Raw genomic sequence first — 20,567 nt, 5'->3', positions numbered from 1 at the left:
AACTCCAAATATACCAGTTCAACTCCGACAATATCTCCTTGCTTCTTTGTACAATAAATATAATACATGCATATCCATCTATCTATCTATCAACTTATTTTCAGTATTATGCAGCAGTTACTGAGCATCCTTTTACTTGATGATAGAGGAGTTATTAAGCTTTCAAATGCACTTTTTATAATACTAAGAGGCTTTTGCTTTTGTATTTTCAGGCATTTTCAACAGTTGGCACACCAGACTATATTGCTCCCGAAGTACTGTTGAAGAAAGGCTATGGAATGGAGTGTGATTGGTTCGTTTATTGAAAATACCAGTGTTGGTTCAAGTTATTATTATTATCTTCAGTATCTATCACTTTTTTATGAGTAACTGTAAAAAGTTGTGATTTGAACAAAAGAACATTATATATACAATGTATCATGCCTCCCAAATATAGGCTAGTGATTACTACCCATCCTTCCCCAAAAAATTTTGTATTACAGTGCAGCCCAGAATAACTACTTTATGTTTACCCTTTGTTTGGCAAGTCCATTGGCCAAACCATTTTCTAATCTCCTTACCCAAAAGAAGTTTGACACTATTTCCTTGCTAAATGTCTGGTTTCCTTCATTATGAAACTATATCTCCACAAGCCTTGACTATTGCCAGCCATTCTACCACCACTTTAGAACCTCCCTCTATCACCACACCTCTTAGGTTTAATTCTCTAGCCTCCAATGCTTGCAATACTGCCAACATTTCTGCCCTTATTGAGCTCCTACAACCAGCTGGACCTGAGAACATCACTATATGACAGTATGACACCATGTGCATTTCTTAATCCCCCTACGCTTGATGTAGCAAAAAAACAAAATCCCCTACGCTTGAAGCATCTGGGTTACCAATACAGCACCCGTCAAAGTTAAGCTTTATGATCTAAGAGGAATCCACTGCATTTGTCTCGAACTTTGTACATACAAAATCCCAGGCACATCGTGTCATCCTCTACATATATCATCCATGAGGAAGTGGCAACCAATTTCATGGTTTTAACCCAATATATCACTTTGACCATAATGCTCTCTATGATGTTTTCTTTACTTCTATCTTTCCCTCCAAAACTTTTTGATGATTTTTTTAAAGAATCTTTCCCTTTAAAAGATCATTGCATTTCTTTCCTCCAAGGAGGGTATAAATAGAAATCAATTATTTTGGGAGTAGGAATGGCAACGGGGCGGGGCACCCCCTCCCCGTCCCCGCCCTGAAGTCACAACACCTTGTCTCGCACCCGCCTCGTCCCCGGTGGCGGGGCGGGGCATCCATTCCCCATTGGGGACGGGGAATCCCCGAATTTTCCCCGCTCCAAGGCAGTTACTTAAAAATTATCTATTTTATGGACAATTTATACATAGGATATAGGAATTTGGGGGTATTTTAGAATTGAGTTATAATACTTTAGGTGTAATCAAAAATAAAATTATGAGATCCTAGGATTTTAAAAAATTTAGAGAAAACTTAGAGATATTTTAAATATCAATATTAAACCTAGAGATATTTTACTAATTTACCTTTGGGTTCGGGGCGAGTTCGGGGAATTATATACAAAACTTGTCCCTGCTCCATACCTGGTTCGGGGAAAAATTATTTTCCCTGTCCCCGCCCCGTCTTTGTTTAGGGTCGGGGAAAACCCACCCCATTCAGGGTGGGGCGGGGCCCCGGTTTTACGGGGGAAATTGCCATCCCTATTTGGGAGTAATGATATGGAATGTATAAACTGGGGTAATGTTTACCACAAAGCTCCTGTGTATGTAAAGCAAAGTAGCAATTCTATTAGCTTTGGGCTGAATGGCAGCTGTATATATTTACACTTTATTTTAATTACTAAAATTTAAAGTAACCAATTAAAAAAATGCTACCCTTGTGTACCACCACATTATTTTCCCTCTTATTCTAGGCAACTGAAGAAAGCTGAACTGAATAAACTTACTACATCCTTTAGAGAGATCCATCTGCACCCAAAAAGAGAAGAGAACCATTGCCAAATACAAATACCAAAAGGGCAGGAAATTGATGAATGCATATTTAGATTAGGAAAGCTTGGTTTTTGGGGTCTACTCTGTGCATCTCATTTAAATGGGCCCAAAGATGAGTACTCAGAAGGTGTATAATGCATTTTCCAGGGGATGGGACAAACAGGGATAATTTGTATTGATAAGCTACAATTGAAAGATACCCTGTGTATAGTTTATCTGCTTTCCGAGGTGTAGTAACTGGGGCTAATTTAAGGTCAGCTGAGGCTTATTTCTTAGCATTGTCTATGTTGTTTTTCTGCGTACTGTCTTATGATTCAAAAACTCTATTTGATGTCTTACTGATCAAAACAATAAATAAACCTCTTTTTGATCTTGTTTCAGCCCCAAAAAATCAGTAGTCGGTGATCACTTGTTAGATATCTGTAGGTGGATTTTTATCCAAGGACTAGGATACAGATCCCTAGTCTCTTTGGATGTTGTGTTATCATTCTTCTGTACAAGCTAAAAATTTAGTCAGCTAGTATTTAATTTCCAAAAATAAAGGAATTGGCTAGTACTTTAGGTATAAATAACTGGACCTATGATTTGTTTTTGTTTTAATTTGGTTGCCTGATCATGTAGTTTCTGCGGTATCTATGTAGAAATAACTTGTTCTTGAAAAACATGGGAAAGTTTACAGCAATTTCCATTTTTATGTACTCTTATGCAGTGGACTGACTGCAGGTGGTCACTAGGTGCAATAATGTATGAGATGCTTGTTGGTTATCCTCCATTTTATGCTGATGACCCAATAACCACTTGCAGGAAGGTAAAAACATGGAACGGATTCTTTTGATATTGTATTTAACCATTGTATTTTGAAGATGATCTATGCATGTTTTTAAAAGGCTTACAGGTTTTGCCTCAAGGTTTAAACCTCATAACTTTGGTTCGAGGCTTAAGTCTTTGTCAGAAAGAAGCATAAGCCTCAAAAACCTGTTACAATTGAGTTATTTGATTTGATACCGAAAAAAAAAAGATTGTTTTATGTTTTTTTCAAAGTTTAAAACATATGGGAAGGGCACTTAGGTAATTGTGGGGCAAAAAAAAAGATTAGAAAGAAAAACCAATGGAACAAACAGATTTCCTAGTTTCTCTTCGGGTTTTAGAAGAGTTCAGTGCAACAAGGGCCAAAAAAGAACCTTCATCAAATCAAGTGGACTTTTTTTCTAATTATTCTACACTTTCTGGTGACTAGAAATTTAGCATCCTAATTTTGTTTGTTTTGTTTATTTTTTCTGTTTCCTCCACAAGAAAATACTATCTACCCAATTTTTACCTCTCAATTCTCTTCCTGATGGATTTCTTTTTTCTATTGTTTTTTTTTTTTTGCATAGGTTAAACCAACTAAATTGCTCCCTTTCTTTCTAAAAATGCAAGCAAGATTCTCCTTTGACTACTGTGTGTGTAATGGAAAATTTACAATACAAATTCAGCAGCTTAATTTGGACAAGCAAGAGCATTAGCAGATGTGTTGTTAGATTTTCCTCCCTCTAGTTATCTTTTTTCTTATTGTTATGATCTTAGACATTGTTAGAATTAGTCATAAGGTCATTTAATGGAAAACGTTGTTATCTTTTATTGTTGTTGTTCTATCATCATCATCTTAGACATAGGTCATCATAGAATCTTCGGTGGAGAAACAACAATCTTTAGACCCCAAAGCAACTTTACTGGTCTACAGACAATTAGTGAAAAAAAAAATGGCCATGAGAGTTGATTGCTTTAACATGATGGAAGTAGCCATATGACTGTTTCCCCAACTCTTTGTTTTTCTTCTCTTGTAATGGTTTATTGGACCTTGGTCCTTGTAGCATATGAATAAATATGTCAATTTCTGGCCGTGTTTTATCTGAAGGAATTCTACATAAATTGGGCACGGAGACAAAGAAGATAATAACAATAAGATTTTGAGTCTAACAAGCATGAGAATACGATTTTGAGTCTGATGGCAACTACTTTGTGCGATAACATCAAGGGTTAGATCCGTATCTAGTCCAACCTTTCAAGACCCTGGATAGGTGGGGTTAAGTTTGCCTAATGGGAATCTGAAATTTCAAATGTGCATAGTCTCCTTCACATTCTTTATGGGGTGTTTCTGAATCCCTCTCAACTCTGACTCTAGTTTTTGGACTCCCTTCTCTTCTGGCCTCTTCTCTTGTGCCTCTTTCTTTGAGGTCCTATTGCATCTGTCTGTGTCTATGCATCTATTCCCTGTGAAAGAGATTTGGTGTAGACTAATTTTCTCCTAGAGTTGGTGCTTTCTTCTGGGATGTCTTCTATTGGAAGGTTAACATTTCTGACCTACTACAGAAAAAGAGACCTAAGTGTTGCCCTTCTTACTTGTAGTGTATACTTTGCAAAGCTAATGGTGGGACATGCTATCACTTGCTAATCTCCTGTCCTTTTGTTTCTTATATTTGGGATTGGTTTCTTTCCCTATTTGGTTGTGGGTGGATGACTCCTTCTAACATGTTAGATCTTTTTGCACCCTTAGTTTTCAGTCGGCCAAAGAAGTGGGCAAGGATCATGTGCAAATGTACTAAAGCTGCAATAATGTGGATAGTATGGGAGGAAAGAAATTCTCAAATTTTCAAAGAGAAACAAAGAACTCTAGAAGCAATAGTAGAATGCATCACTATTAGAGTGGCCCATTGGGCGCCCTTGGAGAGTTTGTCAAGTATTTTAATATAGTGCATCATGAGGAAGTGGAGAGAGGTGGCTGGAACTTCTACAAAAAAAAAAAAAAGGGAAAGAAAAGAAAAAAGACTGGCATATTTAGGGATGTGAAAGGGCTTATAACCTTATAGTGGCATTATTTTCAGCACCTATTGGAGTGAGTGATTCTTTAAGGGTGGAGGTCATGGTTGTTATGGAAGGGGTCCCCAAAGGGAAAGAATGACTAATTGTGGAGGGAAATTCAAAGTTGGTGATGGAGTAGGAGGCAGCATTTTGGCAGTATAGAAACAAGCTAAAAAAGCTCTTATGGCTGACTAGAGAAATGAAAGTGAGATTCCAATGCGTTAAAAGGACAGCTAACAGTATGGTTTAGCCAAGAAAGGGCTGGGAGGGAGCATATTTTGTGGGCACAATTGTAAAATAAAGTTCGATTAAGGTGATAAAAGCTTTTTTATCTTTCCTATGGATGTATGTAATTTGTACACTTTGGTTCGCTCTAATAAAATGTTTAATTATTGATAAAAAAGGTCTCGTGAGCCTCTTTTATTCTTGGAAAAGGTGAGCTCTGAGCATCCAATTATCACAATGTCACACCCTTTTTGTTGATGAATTTGAGATGGCAAGAACACACCTAGGGATTTCTACCAGGGCCTGTATCTAAATTCTAAAGACAGACAATTCTGGTTAGAATATTAAGGGCTGGACGGTGGGCTCTTTGAGCCACTTTTTCCTTTTACCATGCCTTTGTTGTTACACATCAGCACTTCTGTGTGAAGATATGAGCTTATCATTTGCTAATCTCCTGATCCTTTTTTTTTTTGTTGGATTTTGGGAGCACATCTCTTCTCCCTTCTCCAAAGAGAATGGGAAAGTTCATGTAAAATGTGTGGGAAGGCATTTATGGTTGGTGTTGGAAGAGCAGAATGCAAGAATTTTTTTTTTAGAAAAGGTAAAGTACGATTGTATTAATAATAGGTCCTGTGTACATTGAATAGCTGTACAAAAGAAGGCCATCCTCAAAAAAGTATGATCAGAAATACTATCTTTAAAAGCAGTATGTATAGACATCTAACTTTTCAAAACCTCTTTTGCCAAGTTAATGACCTTCGCTTCAGTAGAAGATTTTTTTTTTCAAAAATCCTATTGTTCCTTTCTGACCACACAGCCCACAGAACTGCCAAAGGGATGGAATTCCAGCATAATTTTCCTTTTTAAGACATTCCCTGAATATGCCATTCCTCAGACAGAGCTCTAACTGAGGCTGGCATAAACCAACTTAGATTCAGAGATTTGAAGAAGTGAGACCAAACTGCAGAACAAAACTTGCAGTGGAGGAAGAGGTGCTCGGATGATTCTACTTGCTCATTGCAAAACAGCACCTCCAATCTGGCAAAAAGAAACCTTTTTTCAGCAGCATTTCTTTGGACAAACACTTGTCCAGAACTGTCACCCATACAAAAAACTTGACTTTTAGAGAAGCCAAACTTTCCCAAATTTCATGACTAGGGAAAGGGGCTTCAGATCTCCCCACTACAAAATTGTAGAAAGATTTGGCTGAGTATTCTCCTGATTTTGACCATTTCCAAACTCGAGTCTTGCATCTGGACATTTAGTTGTTGGTCTTGTAACAGATTAAGAAACTCTGCCACCTGTTGGATTTCCCAGTCATTAAAACTTCTCCTAAAGGGAGGAACCCAAACTAGTCTGCCTTTCTGAAACAAGAAAGAATCAGCCACTAAAGCCTCCTTATCTACAGCAACATTATGCAAGGCCAGGAACAACTCTTTTGGAGTGCAGTCACCAGCCCACTGGTCTGACCAGAACCTGGTTTTTCTTCCATTTCCCACTTTAAATTTGGTGCACCTACTGAACTGCCTATAAGCTTTACAAATTACTTTCCACACCCCACAACTCTAAGTACTGAGGGGAATAACAGCATCCCACCCATTGTTCCTTGAGCCATATTTCTCCTCAATCACCTTCCTCCACAGTTTGTTTGGTTCAGTTGAGAACCTCCACAACCAGCTTCCCAATAGGAAAGGTTGAAAAGCTTTAGGTTTCTTATTCCCAACCCCCACCCCCCATTTCCTTTGCTAACTCTGAAGGAATGGGAAAGAGGCTCATAAAGTAAGTTGGGAGACTAGCTAGCACACTTTTGATGAGTGTAATCTTGCGTTCCATGAAGCCAATTTACCCACTTTGCATCCCAATAGATTAGCCAAAATATGAATGTTAGGCACTTCTCCCACCGCTAATAGTTCACTTTTTGCTAAATTCACCTTCAGTCCTGAGATTATCTTGAACCAAAATAGTAAACACTAAACACTTCAGATTAAGAATTTGGTCTTCTGAAGCACTACAGAAAAGGAGTGTGTCTTCTGCATATTGTAGGATGGAGATTTTTGTACCGTTAGGACTTACTTCAAAACCCTCTAAGAGATTCAGATCTGAGGCCCTGTCCACCATCTTGCTGAGACCTTCCATCACCAATAGGAAGAGCAACAGTGATAGAGGATTGCCTTGTCTCAACCCTCTTGAGCTGTTGAAATTTCCTTTTGATGTCCCATTTAGCAAGACTGAGAACCTTGGAGTGGAAATGCAGACTTTTATCCAGTTTCTCCATTTTGAACCAAAATGCATTCTTTCTAACATACATTAGTCTAAAAAAGCCCAATTTACATGATCATAGGCTTTTTCTAAGTCTAATTTGCACACCAGTCCTGAATTTCCGCTTCTTTTCCTAGAGTCAACTCATTGGCTATAAGAATTCCGCCATGAATTTGCTTGTTATAGACAAAAGCCCCTTGGTAGATAGAAATCAAAGAGCCCATTACTCCTCTTAGCCTAGTTGCTAGGATTTTGGCTAAGATTTTATACACTAATATTCAAACTTATTGGCCTGAAATCTTTCAACTCTTTAGCTCCAGATTTCTTGGGTATTAGAGACAAGAACGTCACATTTAGACTTCTCTCTAGAGCAGACTCATGAAACTCTTCTAGCATCTTCAGCAGATATGGTTTAATTAGCTCCCAGAACCTCTTAAAGAAAAGGATAGAAAACCCATCTGGCCTGGGGGCCTTTTCCCCTTCCAAGCTGCCAATGGCCTCCTTAACCTTCTCTTCAGAGAAGGGTTTTTCTAACTCCAAGGCCTTCTGATCTGAGAGTGAATCAAACTGTAGACCATTCAGCTTTGGTCACTTCCTACACAGGTCACTGAAGAGATTTTTAAAGTAACTTTGGCTTCTGCAAATCCTGCATTGATATCTATTCATGTAGTTCAATAGTTAGAAATGATGGATGAATTCAATGGGTTTAGCATGAATAATATATTAAGGAGATGGGTGGTTTAGGAGGATGAATTACTGAATAGTATGGAGGCAGAACAGGCAAAAGGAGATTGCAGTAAGTTAGGGTAAGGATTGATTACCAAAAAAAGTTAAGGAGTAAGAGGGAGGGGAGACAGAGAGTGAACCAGTTAAAAACTAACTTGTGGGTTAGGCTGGGGCTTTCTTTGGTTGGGGACACCGTTTCTGGGTTTGTGGTTTTCGGTGTTGTTTTTTTGATCAGTAACAACTTAACTCTCCCAAGTGAGAGTACAGAATGTGATTCAGTGTTGATAGGTACTGATATTGGGAACTTGGGATTTATTTCATTGGTTGAATAGTCTTTTTGAGGCTATGGTGTTTCTTTAGGCTCAATTTTTTTATCTTTCCATTGGGCTACACATATTAAGAGCATCTTTGGAGGTTTTGTTTTGGCTGTGCCCCACTTTTGTGTCATTTGCCCCCCGCCCACCCCACCCAATTTTCATCTTTTTCCCTTCTCTATTATGAATCATTTGCCTCTCTTTTCGATAATTGATTGAACTCATTAAACATTGTTTATTCTGATTATACCAAATTGTAAAATTTATTGATTTTGTACACAAATATGCTCTCTTTTTATTGCATTTTCTACCTCTGTTACAATTTTAATAGTATGTCTGTTCATTGTGTGGTTATAGGCTATCATAGCCTATCTTTGTTTTAAGTTGATGAAGAACAATGCTTGCTTGACATAGCGTTGATTGATGATTGCCAGATTGTGCACTGGAGAAATCACTTAAAATTTCCAGATGAGGCAAGGTTGTCACCAGAGGCAAAGGATCTTATTTGTAGGTTACTATGTGATGTTGAACATAGGCTAGGTACAGGAGGGCCTGACCAGATAAAAGTATGGTGTTCAATATATTGTGTTTATTTATTGCTTTTGGTTATTTGCTGGATCATATATTTAACTATTTATTGCATTCTGTGTACTTCAGGCTCATCATTGGTTCAAAGATGTCGTATGGGACAAACTCTATGAAATGGATGCAGCATTTAAACCAGAGATCAATGGGGAACTTGACACACAAAATTTCATGAAGTTTGATGAAGTACGATGCAACAAAATTCCTCAGTTACCCTTTGTTTATGTTGGGTTTTGTAATTTTCCATTTAAACACAGTTACATTACCACATGCTTTCATTATTCTTGTACTATATTTGGATTATGCTAATCTTTTCCTTCATTCTCTTTCATTTTGTGATCTATAAGATGCTTCTCTCACGTTCAATGTGATGTCCATGTAAATTTCTTTACTAATGAGAGAGCTAATGTGGATGTTATTATAGGTGGATCCTCCACCACCGGCAAGAACTAGTTCTGGACCCTCTCGTAAGGTATGTAACCACTAACCAGTATAAAAAGGATCGTTCTTTTCTTATCCATGTTTCTACATTTGGGGTACTGCCATTTTGATTTTGATCATACATTTTTTTCTGATATTTATAATATCAACCTTCTGATGAATCTATCCATTCTAATCATTAAACCTTAAATGAAGAAAAAAGGGTTGTCAATCAGCTTAAGGAGTTTCAACAGTGTTTTAGTGGAACATTACTAATATGCAAGTATACTGGGCAGATCATAACAAACTGAAAAATATCATGATATTGATGCAACTTAAATGATATTTTGCTATCATTTTTTGCTTGAATGGCACATATATGCATACCCATTCTTCTGGACATGATTGGAATGAATTAATACTAGAATAAAAATGATATTAACAAGTCTGGCAGGGAAAATGCCCATAGATGTTGATAAAATTTGTGCCATGATTTACTAAATCTTGATTTTAGTAGTGTCAACCCTTTCTGCTCATCATTTGGCATTGACTATGAATTGGGTTGAAGAAAAGGGTGGAATTCCTTACTCTTCTTGTGGTCTTTAGGCTATTAAAGGAGAGAAAGAGAAGTTTTTTTTAAGAATAAATTGAGAGTGCTCCAAAGAATTTGTAGGATATTTGATCTCTTATCTTAGACTGGATATTGGTCCTAAAACAGCAAGGACATGGGCCAAATTAATGTCAATTAACCTGTGGGATGAGATTATGGGATAGTAATTATTTATGCTTTGCTTTCTTTTTTGGGGAGAGATGGGGCTCAGTTTGTTGATATGTACTTGGTGTATGCCATATTTTAGTTTCAGATGCTATTATAGTAAGTTGATCCTTCTTTTTGCAATGTTTATGTAATTCCTTACATTATATGTAAATGAAAATATTTTTTACGTATAAAAAGCTACAGTAAAAATTATAGGCATATAACTTGGATGCTTAACTCCCATTGGATTAAATTGTAATCATCCTCAAATAAGGGAGCATTCACAAGCATATATATTGAAATTGACTGAAAAAAAGTATTAATCATAGATAGCTTGCTCAATTGTACTCTTGGGATGTTTTTTTCTTGGCACCATAGTGGGGTTAGCAGGCTTCAAACCTTTTTTGATAAGTAAAGAAGAAGTTTTGTTAAAGCATATCAAAAACAAGTGATACAATCAGCTTCCCACATAGAGGCGTGAGGTGCAACCTCAAAATACCCAAAAAGTTGCAGATTAGCCCAGAAAAGGTTATCCCTATGCACCCCTTGCTTAATTGACGGTCAGCTAGCCCATTTTCCGTTCTCCTTTCCCATTGAATTTTTAGTGTCATGTTAGCAGGCTTCAAAACCTGAAAGCTTTGCTTCCTTTCCAATATATATTACTCTAAAAATATGTACATTTTCTCATTTAGGTATGTATTTATTGATTATAAATCTTCTTGTGGTCTTGACTAGAAGTTCTACTTATCATGTCTTATGCATGTTTTATCTAGAAAATTTGGTGGTTGTTGATTGTGAATGGTGATTTAGGTAACCAGTCAGTTTGTGGCAAACACAGCATTGTATATCATTATATCTAGAGACAGATTTTCTCTGTCAAGTGTTATTTAGGTGATTTTGGTTGTAGAACATGGCGTGCATTCTAAGGCCATGTTTGGGAGTGTTTAAGTTAAAAATAAGTGCTTACTGAATAAGTACTTAAAAACAAATGCTTATTCGAATAAGCACTTATTTGCATTTGGCACCCAACATTTTCAAAATAAGCACTTATTTTATATTGGGTGTTGGGTAGTCTTTTTCTCTAATAAGCACTTAAATAAGCATTTTTTATTTTTGCCCTTCATTTTCTTTCAAATTTTCAAAATATACCCTTTGAAAGCACTTTTAATAAATTTTTTTTTATAAAAACACTTTTTATGAAAGTACTTTTATGAAAGCACTTTTACGTAAAAGTATTTTTATAGAAGTGCTTTTGTAAAAATGCTTTCATAAAAGTACTTTTTTAAAAGTGCTTTCATACAAGTACTTTGATAAAAAGTACTTTTATAAAAGTGCTTTCATAAAAGTACCTTTATAAAATTCAACTAGGGATAATTTTGGAAGAAAAAAATGATCATGTTCTTATTATATAAGCACTTAAAAAAAAGCTGGAGATTAGGGGTTAAAAAATAAGCTCTTATTTTAAAATAAGCACTTATTTTGGACTTATTTCCCAAATACCAATAAGTGCTTAATGGCCCAAATAAGCACTTATTTTTAAGCACTACCAAACATGGCCTAACTAGAACAGATATAACAACCCGTATAGAGTTGTCACCATTCTTTTTTGCAAAAAATTGATTAATATTATTGTGTAAAGTTATGCCATTTGGTTCTTATGTATTCACCGAATTATACTTGTTTTTAATCTTATTTTTCTTGGAATACTGTTACTCTTTTTATGAGTAAAGAAACTTTACTGAGGTAAAATGTACAGATAAAAAGGAGAATGTCCAAGTGTATTTCCCTGTGCTCCAAACATTCTTGCATTCTCAAACTTCTCCCTTCGTTATTGTAGGTTGTCTAATGTGTATTCTGTAATTTTATCAACAGATGCTATTAACTCCTAAAGATTTGAGTTTTGTTGGCTATACATACAAGAACTTCGACGCTCTCAAAGGCCTACATCAATCTCTAGGTATGCAAATTTAATTCCAGCTTCAAGTTATATATGTAATTATGTACATTAGGGGTGCAACTTGGGCGGGCCCAACCCGAGCCCGAACCAGCCCAGCATGAAATTTTACACTGGCTGGGCTTGGATGTTTGGTCCACGGGCCCAAGAAATTGGGCTTTTCTATTTTTCGGGCCGGGCCTGGGCCTAGCTCATAGGTAGCCCAAACCCAACCTGAGCCTGGCCCAACTATACACACACACACACACACACACACACACACATATATATATATACATACATATGTTGCATACATATATACATAAATTTATGTATAATTTTAGAGTTGGTTCATTGACCAACCCAAGCCCATCCCGGACCCGAGCCCAACCCAAGTTCATCAAATTACAGTGCAGGCTGGGCTCGGATTGGGAAAATCAGGCTTGACCTTGGGCTTGGTCTGGCCTCGGGCCTTAAGCCCAAATTTTAGGGCCAGGCCCGGGTTGACCATAAACCCAGTCCAACCCGCTTGACTTGCACCCATAATGTACATATAATGTGTACAGCTTGTGATGCTTATTTGCTAAAATGTATGCTATATTGTGAAGTCTACCATCATCATCATCATTACCTACTTTAGTCCACTAAAATGATATCATTAGCATATTCTGGCTATAATCACATGTCACCACTGAGGATATGTTGATTGGTATTTCTAACTCTGGATTCAACCCAGCTAACACCTAGTACTCTGTGCAAGATTCTTGTACTGCTAATGGTATATTCCCAAAATGCATGCAGAAGAAAAATATTGCGAGATTGATTTCTCTACATGTAGATTGTTGGTGTCCTTCTGAAGTAGAAAATCCTAGCAGCGTTTTGGACCTGGAATAAGGGTGCAACTTGGTTGGGCCTAACCTGACCCAGCCCTACCTAACTAGAGTTTTTTGCATGTGTTGGGCCTGAATTTTTGGGCTACGGGCTGGGCCTGGCCTAAACTTGGGTTAGGCTTGGGTAGCCCATGCCTGACCCAACCCAAGTTGGGGCCTGTGTGAAATTCTGATATAATTTGATCTTTTGCTTATCTTAGCCATTGATTGTGTGGGATTGGGGTTGAGTGAGTGTGGACATTTTGTTGTGAGTCTATAAGAGAGGTCAGTCTTGTATCTCTTATTCCCATAGTGGAATGTTTTCCCTCTCTTCCCATGGGTGTAGGCTATGAAGGTAAATCATGTTAAATCTTGGTGCTTTCTCTCTCTCTTCTCTCTATTTTCTTAGTTTACTGTTCTCTTTCCTGCTGGTTGACATATACAGTATTCAGTAGGAGGGCTTCAGTGGTGTTGATCTTTAGGTATACGACTCTTACCTCTTTTCAAAGAAAAATCTTTAGGTATATGACTTTGCAACAGAAGGCACTAATTTCTGGAAGAATTGGACAATGCTAAATTGATTTTAAAGGAATACATTATAGAGGGATAAAAGCCCAATAATGAAGTCCTGAAGAAAGAAGCACAAGAGGAAACTCCACTTGGAACAACCGACTAAATCCTACAACCATACCTAGTCAGGTCAAGAAAAAAACATCATACTAGTTGTTTATAGAAGCCAAAATCTCATCAAACTCGTGGTCCCCCATTCCTCTTCTCAGACCTTAGTCCCAAGACAACCCAAGCAAAGAAGCAGAAACACTATCAGACACAGAATAGTTGTTAATGGAAGACAATCAGTTATTTAGAACCCCTCTTTGCTAGACTTAATTGTCTTTATACTTCTTTTGAGCTTTGAATTTGTCACACAGATCAAAAGGGACATAATTAAGAATCAAAGAAAGAATACAACAGAATCAATCAAGAATAAAAACAAGAAGAAAAAAAAAAAAAAACCAGTCTACACAATAGCCTCCTCCCCTTTCTAACACCAACCACCACCTAAAGACGGTAATGCAGAACAGCCATTCTACAAAAGTCTTTTTTTTGTTCAGCAACACAGAAATGATTTCATTAATAATAGAAAGCAAAACTACAACAAGAGGTTGTGGAAAAAAGAAAAATACAGCTTCAGAAAAGCTGACCCAACCAGGAATTACAATTGAGCCCAATACAAACAAGTTCTTTGCACCCATTGCTTGGCTAAACCATCTGCCAGAATGTTGGCAGTTCTCCTAACCCATTTAACTATGATTGTCATGTCTTTTGATAACCATTTAAATCGCCTGAAATCATTCCTTAGATACCATGTCACCCCCTCCCCCTTCTTCAGCTAGTTCACAACAGTTTTTGAATCACCCTCAATGATCAGTCTATCAATATCCAAATCTTTAGCCTTTTCAACCCCATATACTGCAGCCAGTAGCTCTGGTCAAACGACATTACCTTGTTCAGCAGGTCCCAAGTACAAGGCTGTGATATTTCCTTCCTCATCCCTAATGAGAACCCCCCCCCCCCCCACCCCCCACCCCCCATGCTTGAGCCTGAGGGGCCCAGATTGCCCACACAACTCCCATCAAAATTCACTTCCAACCTCAGATTCGGGTATCCACTCAACAGTTTTTTGTCTTCTGGATGTTGATGCAGCAATTACATTTCAGGCCCTGAAAAAATCCTCAACCTCAAAGTCTGAAAAAAGTTTGACTTTTTGCCCAATGTGCCACTCTTAGCGTTATGACTTTTACCAAGGCTTCCTTCTTTCTTTTTCTTCAAAGATTCTTGAGTTGTTTTCCTCTCAAACTGTCCAAAGCACCACTGCTCTAGTACATCTCCCCAAATTCCTGCCCCTCCTTTTGGTATAGCTAAAAATAGTAGGGCTAAACAATCCTTCCAAACTATCAGGAGAAGATCATCTGCAACTAAAGAGAGAAGAAAACCAATTCAAATAAAGCTGACAAAAGGACAACTGGACAAGAGATTAAGAGATGAAAGACGGTCTCACCATTTAACTTACAAAGGAAGCACCAGCTGGGGGACAAACACCAGTTTGGTCTTTTTCTTTGAAGCAAATCAAAGGTATTAATACAGCCATGAAACAAGTCCCAACAGAAAGCACTAATTTTTGGGGGGATGGAAAACCACCAAACTCCAAACTTCCTTGACTGGGAAAGGAGAAGGGGAGGTAGAGGTGGCCACTAAGGAATTAAAGAAAGACTTACCTGAGAACAAACCATCAGGATTAAGGCCCCAAACCCTAGAATTTAAACCACCTTCTCTAGGACCATTGAATTCAACAAACCTAACAACTTAGACACTCTAGGAATTCCAGATTTTCTAAGGTTCCCATTGAAGCCTAAATTCCAATTCAGCCTTGAAGGATGGGGATGCTAGCCAAAGAAAACAGATACAGGTCTACTCTTAAGGCTAGAAAGAGCGAAACGTGAAGGAGAGCTCTCACCTAGAGGGATATCCCCAATCCACACGTCCTCCCGAAACCTAATTTTCTGACCCGAAGCCAAGTCATACCTAGGAATGGCAACAAGGCGGGATCATATTCCCCGTCCCCGACCTCGATTTTGGAATAAAAGCCTCGGCTCCGATTCCTGTTGAGGATAAAAATTGTCCTCCATCCCCGATGGGGACAAATTCTTGCAAGGACCCAAATTTGTGAAATTGTGAAATTTTTTAGTTAATAGTGTTTTTGAAAATAAATTTACTTAAAAGAAATAAAAATTTTAAAATATAAATAATATTTTTAATATATTTTGATATATATTTAATATGAATAATTTTTAATATATATAGTCGGGGATGGGGCGGTATGGGGACCTAATTCCCCATCCCCGACCCCAACCCCAACCCCGGTTGGGGATCCCTATTAATCCTTGTTCCCTCCCTGCCAAAACAATCCCCATGGGATCAGGGAAATCGAGTACTTGACATGATTAGGAAAGTAGGAAGAATCTCGTGGATGGCCTTCCAAGTAGCGGCTAGAGTAGCTCTACGAAGACAACCAACATCCCATCCATTGCTTGACATTCCATGAATACTTGCAACAGCTTTGTGACATAACCTTTCATTCTCTTTGGGGAACCTCCAAATCCATTCAAACTTGGCATTACCATTCCCAAACCCCCTTTTTCCTTTAATTTCACCACCTTCCCCCATCTTACCAGATGATCTTTCTTCCCCTTGGGCATCCTAAACACTGACTGGAAAGTTGACAAGGGTGGACTTGATAAGAGTTGATATCCCCCTTCCCCAGCAAAATATAGTTCCTTTTCCACTTAGCTAATCTCTTAACTAAGGTCTCAAAAATTCTTTCTTTTTGTGCCTTTCTTGACAAATGTTAAGGTACCTTCACTAAAATCCATGTACCCTTTAGAAAGACTAGAATACTCTTCATTTTAGATCAAGTTAAGGATTCATCTTAGTGATTTAGCAGCGTGATGCCTAAAGGCTACATCTTAGTGAATGGGATAGTGGTCAATTTCTTCCCAGCCATTAGGGGTATAAGATAGGGAGACCCCTTACCTCCTTTTTGTTTTTACTGGTTACTAATGTTTTGGGGAAGCTAATCCACAAGGCAGACTCTAGGGGTCTCATTAGAGGTTGGAGGGTTGGAAGGGAGGACATCCCACTTACTCACTTATAGTTTGTCGATGATATGATCCTGTTTTGTGAAAGAGGTAATGTGAGCTTCATCAAGAACCTGAAACTGGTGATTCATCTATTTGAGCAAATGTCAAATTTGAAGGTGAACTTTGGGAAGAGTTGTGTAGTGGGGGTGAATCTAGAGGAGAGAGAGATAAGGGAGAGTGCAGAAGTACTGGGGTGTGAAGTATCAAGGTGGCCTTTGAACTATCTAGGGTTGCCCCTAGGTGATAATCCTAAGAGAGAGAGCTTTTGGAACCCGGTGGTGGAAAGATTTGAAAAAAGGCTTCTCTTGGAAAAAGAATTATCTCTCTCTGGGTGGTTGGATTACACTGATCAAGGCCACGTTAGCAAACTTACCCATTTATTTTCTTTCAGTGTTTAAGATTCCAGGGAAGGTTTGTAGAAGGTTGGAGAGGTTGATGAGAGATTTCCTTTGGAAATCGGGAGAGGAGTAGAGGGACCATAGGGTTAGCTGGAAGGTGGTGACCAGAAGTAAAAATTATGGGGGTTTGGGGCTTGGGAACATTGGGATGAGGAATTTGGCCCTTCTGGGGAAATGGTTGTGGAAGTTCCCTCTGGAGCAGGAGAAGCTATGGGCTAGAATAGTGGCAAGCATACATGGGCTGGAGCAAAATGGATGGGATGCTGGAATCAAAGCTAGGACCACAAGCACTTCACCTTGGAAATCCATTCATGATTTGCTTCCAGTCTTCTACCCTCATGTTAGGTATGATTTGAATTTAGGTAATTCCATAAAATTCTGGGAACAAATTTGGGTGGGGAATGTTCCTCTTAAGGAACAATTTCCTTCTTTGTATGCCCTTTCTGAATTTAAAAATGAGATAGTTTCTCCTTTTGTCACCCCTTCCTCTTCCAATTCGGGGTTTGGGTGGAACCTAGGTCTGAGGAGGGCTGTGAGGGACTCAGACCTTGATAGTATTTCGAGCCTCTTTGAACTTCTTGATAATGTTTTCTTGGACCCTTCTAAGATGGACTCTAGAATTTGGACCCCTACCCCCATGGGCTCTTTTTCTTGTGCTTCCTTCTTCAAAGTCCTTTGTCAGTCCACCAGTCTTGCAACCTCCCCTTTCCCGGTTAGTGAGGTTTGTATGGACTGTTTCCTCCTAGGGTTGGTAGTTTTTGTTGGGAAGCCTATTTGGAAGGATTCAACACTGGGGATTTGCTCCAAAAGAAGAGACCCAATACTTGTTTGTCACCTCATTGATGTGTTATTTGCAAAGCGGATGGGGAGACTGGTTTTCACTTACCGGTGTCTTGCCAATTTGCAAAGTCAATTTGGGAGTGGGCTTTTTCTCTCTGAGTGTAAGTGGAACCCTCCATCAGACTTGAAGAGCCTATTTTCTCCTTCCTTTTTCAGGTGGCACATGAAAAGGGGAATGACTATGTGGAGAGGTCTGAGGGCTGCATTATGCTGGACATTATGGGAAGAAAGAAATACTGGGATCTTCTCTGAAAATGAGAGAGGGATGGAAGAATTGAGGGCTGTGATCCACATAAGTGCAGTACAGTGGCTGAAATCACTAGAGCTATTTACAGGCTACACGGTGGAAGACATGTTGAGATTTGAGAAAGTGGGGTGAAATTGCAAACTGCACTCGTATCAAACCAATAATAAGGATGTCTTGGACTCCCCCACCTCCTGGCTTCTTAAAGTTAAATTTTGATGGGAGTCGTAGGGGGAATCCGGGACAATCAGGGATTGGAGGTATTTTTAGGGATGAGAGCGGGGTCATTTCTGCCCTATTCTCAGGCCCAATTGGTGTGGGGGATTCCCTTAGAGCTGAGATCTTGGCAGTTATGGAAGGAGTTCAGAAAGCCAAGGAGATGAATGTCAGGAAACTCATAATTGAAGTAGGACTCGGAGGTGGTGATAGGGTGGCTGATTAAAGACAACTGTGGTTTATGGAACTACAGAAATGAGAAGAGGAAATTCAGGTGGCTGGTGCGGGAGATGGAAATCAGGATGAGTTGGGTTAAGAGATCAGCTAATTCTTTAGCTGATGGATTAGCTAAACAAGGGATAGAAAGGGAAGCAATGTTTTGGGCTAAGCTGTAACTTAATTGTTTCTTTTGTTTCTTTTTCTCTTTTTCTTTCTTTGGAGGGTTTAAGTTGTAGCCGGAAGATAAAGAGTTTTTGTCTTCCTTGCTGTAAATAGTTTGATATTTCAATGAATTTAATGAATCTGTTATTGATCAAAAAAAAAAATACTTGGTCAGTTACTTGCCATACAGAAGTTTTAAGACCTTCTGTCTGGAACCTTGTTCTGTTATCCATGGATTTCATGACTTAAACATGGAGGCACATAAAGTACATTGAGATAAATTGGAAGGTTTGGATACACAATTTTGTCTATGTCCAATAGATACATATGCTTGTTAACCAATATAAATAAATAAGTATACCAAAATATGTACCTGATATCAAAGATAGGGTAGGACAAAAACTATTGAAACATATGAATTTTCTGCAGATGATAAGAAACACTATTTGTCTGAGTATTTAAACAAACCTTAAGTTTTCTAAATTGGTATAGCACAGTCTTGGTTTAATTGTATTCATGATTTTTTGTATTCAAGTATGGTCTTCTCTGATAATTTTGTTTTAACTCTTGCAGATATGAGGAGATTTAGACCACCAAAACCGGGATCTAATGATTCTAGCATCAGTAATGAACAAACTTAATATAAATGCTCAACAATGCTTCCTTTGAATCATATTTTTCTCGATTTGAAATTTTGATAGTTGATATTAAAATCTTTCAGGTGATTCCGTAGTTGACTACTCTTCAAAGCTGACATCAGACGAAACAGAAAAAGAGATGCTTACTCCATCAAGTGATGCCATGTCACCATAAAGCAGTACTGAGAATTTACCTTGTAAAGTTTTTGTTGTAACAGATGAAGCCCGCTCGATGGATGGATGGTGGTGATGCCTGCTTATTTCAGTCAGGTTTTGCCTAAATGTGCGCACACACCGACTACCACTCATTTTGCAGAACTGCCATCCAAGTGTACAGTAGTATTTAAGGAACCTTATTAAAATCTGTGGATTGGTTGAGTAATTATGGTAGTCTCAGCAGTAATGGTGGTTACATAACAAATGATTTTGCATTTGAATGGCGAGATGTGATATTTATCTCCTGGCTGCCCAGGTTGGCAGACAAAAACATGCCTTCTCTTGTGGCAGTTTCTGGTTTGTATTTTGTTTTTTCCTTTAAACTTATCTGACAGCTTAGGAAGTTGAAGCAATAGATTGGTGTTTAATGATACAAATAATTGATACTTACTGTGTGTTAATTAAAAGCCAGAGCTTGGGTGGGAAAGTGTTATTTCTCAAAATCGAGACGATCTATAGTTCGTCTTTTCACCTTTTTGTGATATTTAGCCGTTTTCAGGATTGTAATTGACTGCAACGTTGGCTCTTCGCTTTTGTTTTTTTTTTTTTTTTTTTCCTATTTTCATTATACATTTTTTGTTAGTTTTACACATTCACCTTTGATAGATAGTCGATGAAAATTTTTTATAGCGTCCCAAATAATGTCAAACGCCTTTTGTATTCTGTTCTGTGACAGTTAAAAGTGAACAGATACCTTTCTTAAGATGTATCATGTACATCTAATATGGTTGAACCTCGGTTCGCACTACACAAGTTTTATTTCTCTCCCTACTTTTTGTAGCTGATGCATATGCTACGCAGTACGCACTATGTACATTCAATTTAAAGCTTATCTGTCTAGTATTTGAACTTCAACTCCTAAAGTTGTGTATAAAAATTATCTCGACTTCTGAAAGGGCTCATCGGCCACTTGTATGTAGGTAAAGGCCCTTCCCACTAGGCCACATTACAGTAGTACACATTAAGAACTTAAGGTGTATAGATGTAAGATTGTA

The 20,567-nt window shown here is 38.1% G+C and overlaps 1 protein-coding gene across 1 annotated transcript in view; it reads left to right on the top strand.

Moving 5' to 3' along the window:
- The window catches only part of LOC148846888 (AGC (cAMP-dependent, cGMP-dependent and protein kinase C) kinase family protein), a 52,900-nt gene extending 32,885 nt beyond the window's left edge, over window positions 1-20,015 (top strand). Inside the window, exons 6-13 of the mRNA XM_088952201.1 lie at window positions 213-292; window positions 2,736-2,820; window positions 8,812-8,943; window positions 9,035-9,148; window positions 9,387-9,434; window positions 12,012-12,096; window positions 19,292-19,342; window positions 19,440-20,015. Coding sequence (XP_088808327.1) covers window positions 213-292; window positions 2,736-2,820; window positions 8,812-8,943; window positions 9,035-9,148; window positions 9,387-9,434; window positions 12,012-12,096; window positions 19,292-19,342; window positions 19,440-19,531 — 687 coding nt within the window. The 3' untranslated portion in view covers window positions 19,532-20,015. The remainder of the gene's footprint in view (window positions 1-212; window positions 293-2,735; window positions 2,821-8,811; window positions 8,944-9,034; window positions 9,149-9,386; window positions 9,435-12,011; window positions 12,097-19,291; window positions 19,343-19,439) is intronic.
- Window positions 20,016-20,567: the final 552 nt, after the last annotated feature.

The sequence above is a fragment of the Nelumbo lutea genome, chromosome 6, assembly GCF_056320005.1.
Source record: "Nelumbo lutea isolate HS-2025 chromosome 6, American lotus-T2T, whole genome shotgun sequence".
NCBI classification, from domain to species: Eukaryota; Viridiplantae; Streptophyta; class Magnoliopsida; order Proteales; family Nelumbonaceae; genus Nelumbo; species Nelumbo lutea.
Note: the sequence above shows the minus strand (reverse complement) of the source record. Positions and strands in the feature narration are given on the sequence as shown.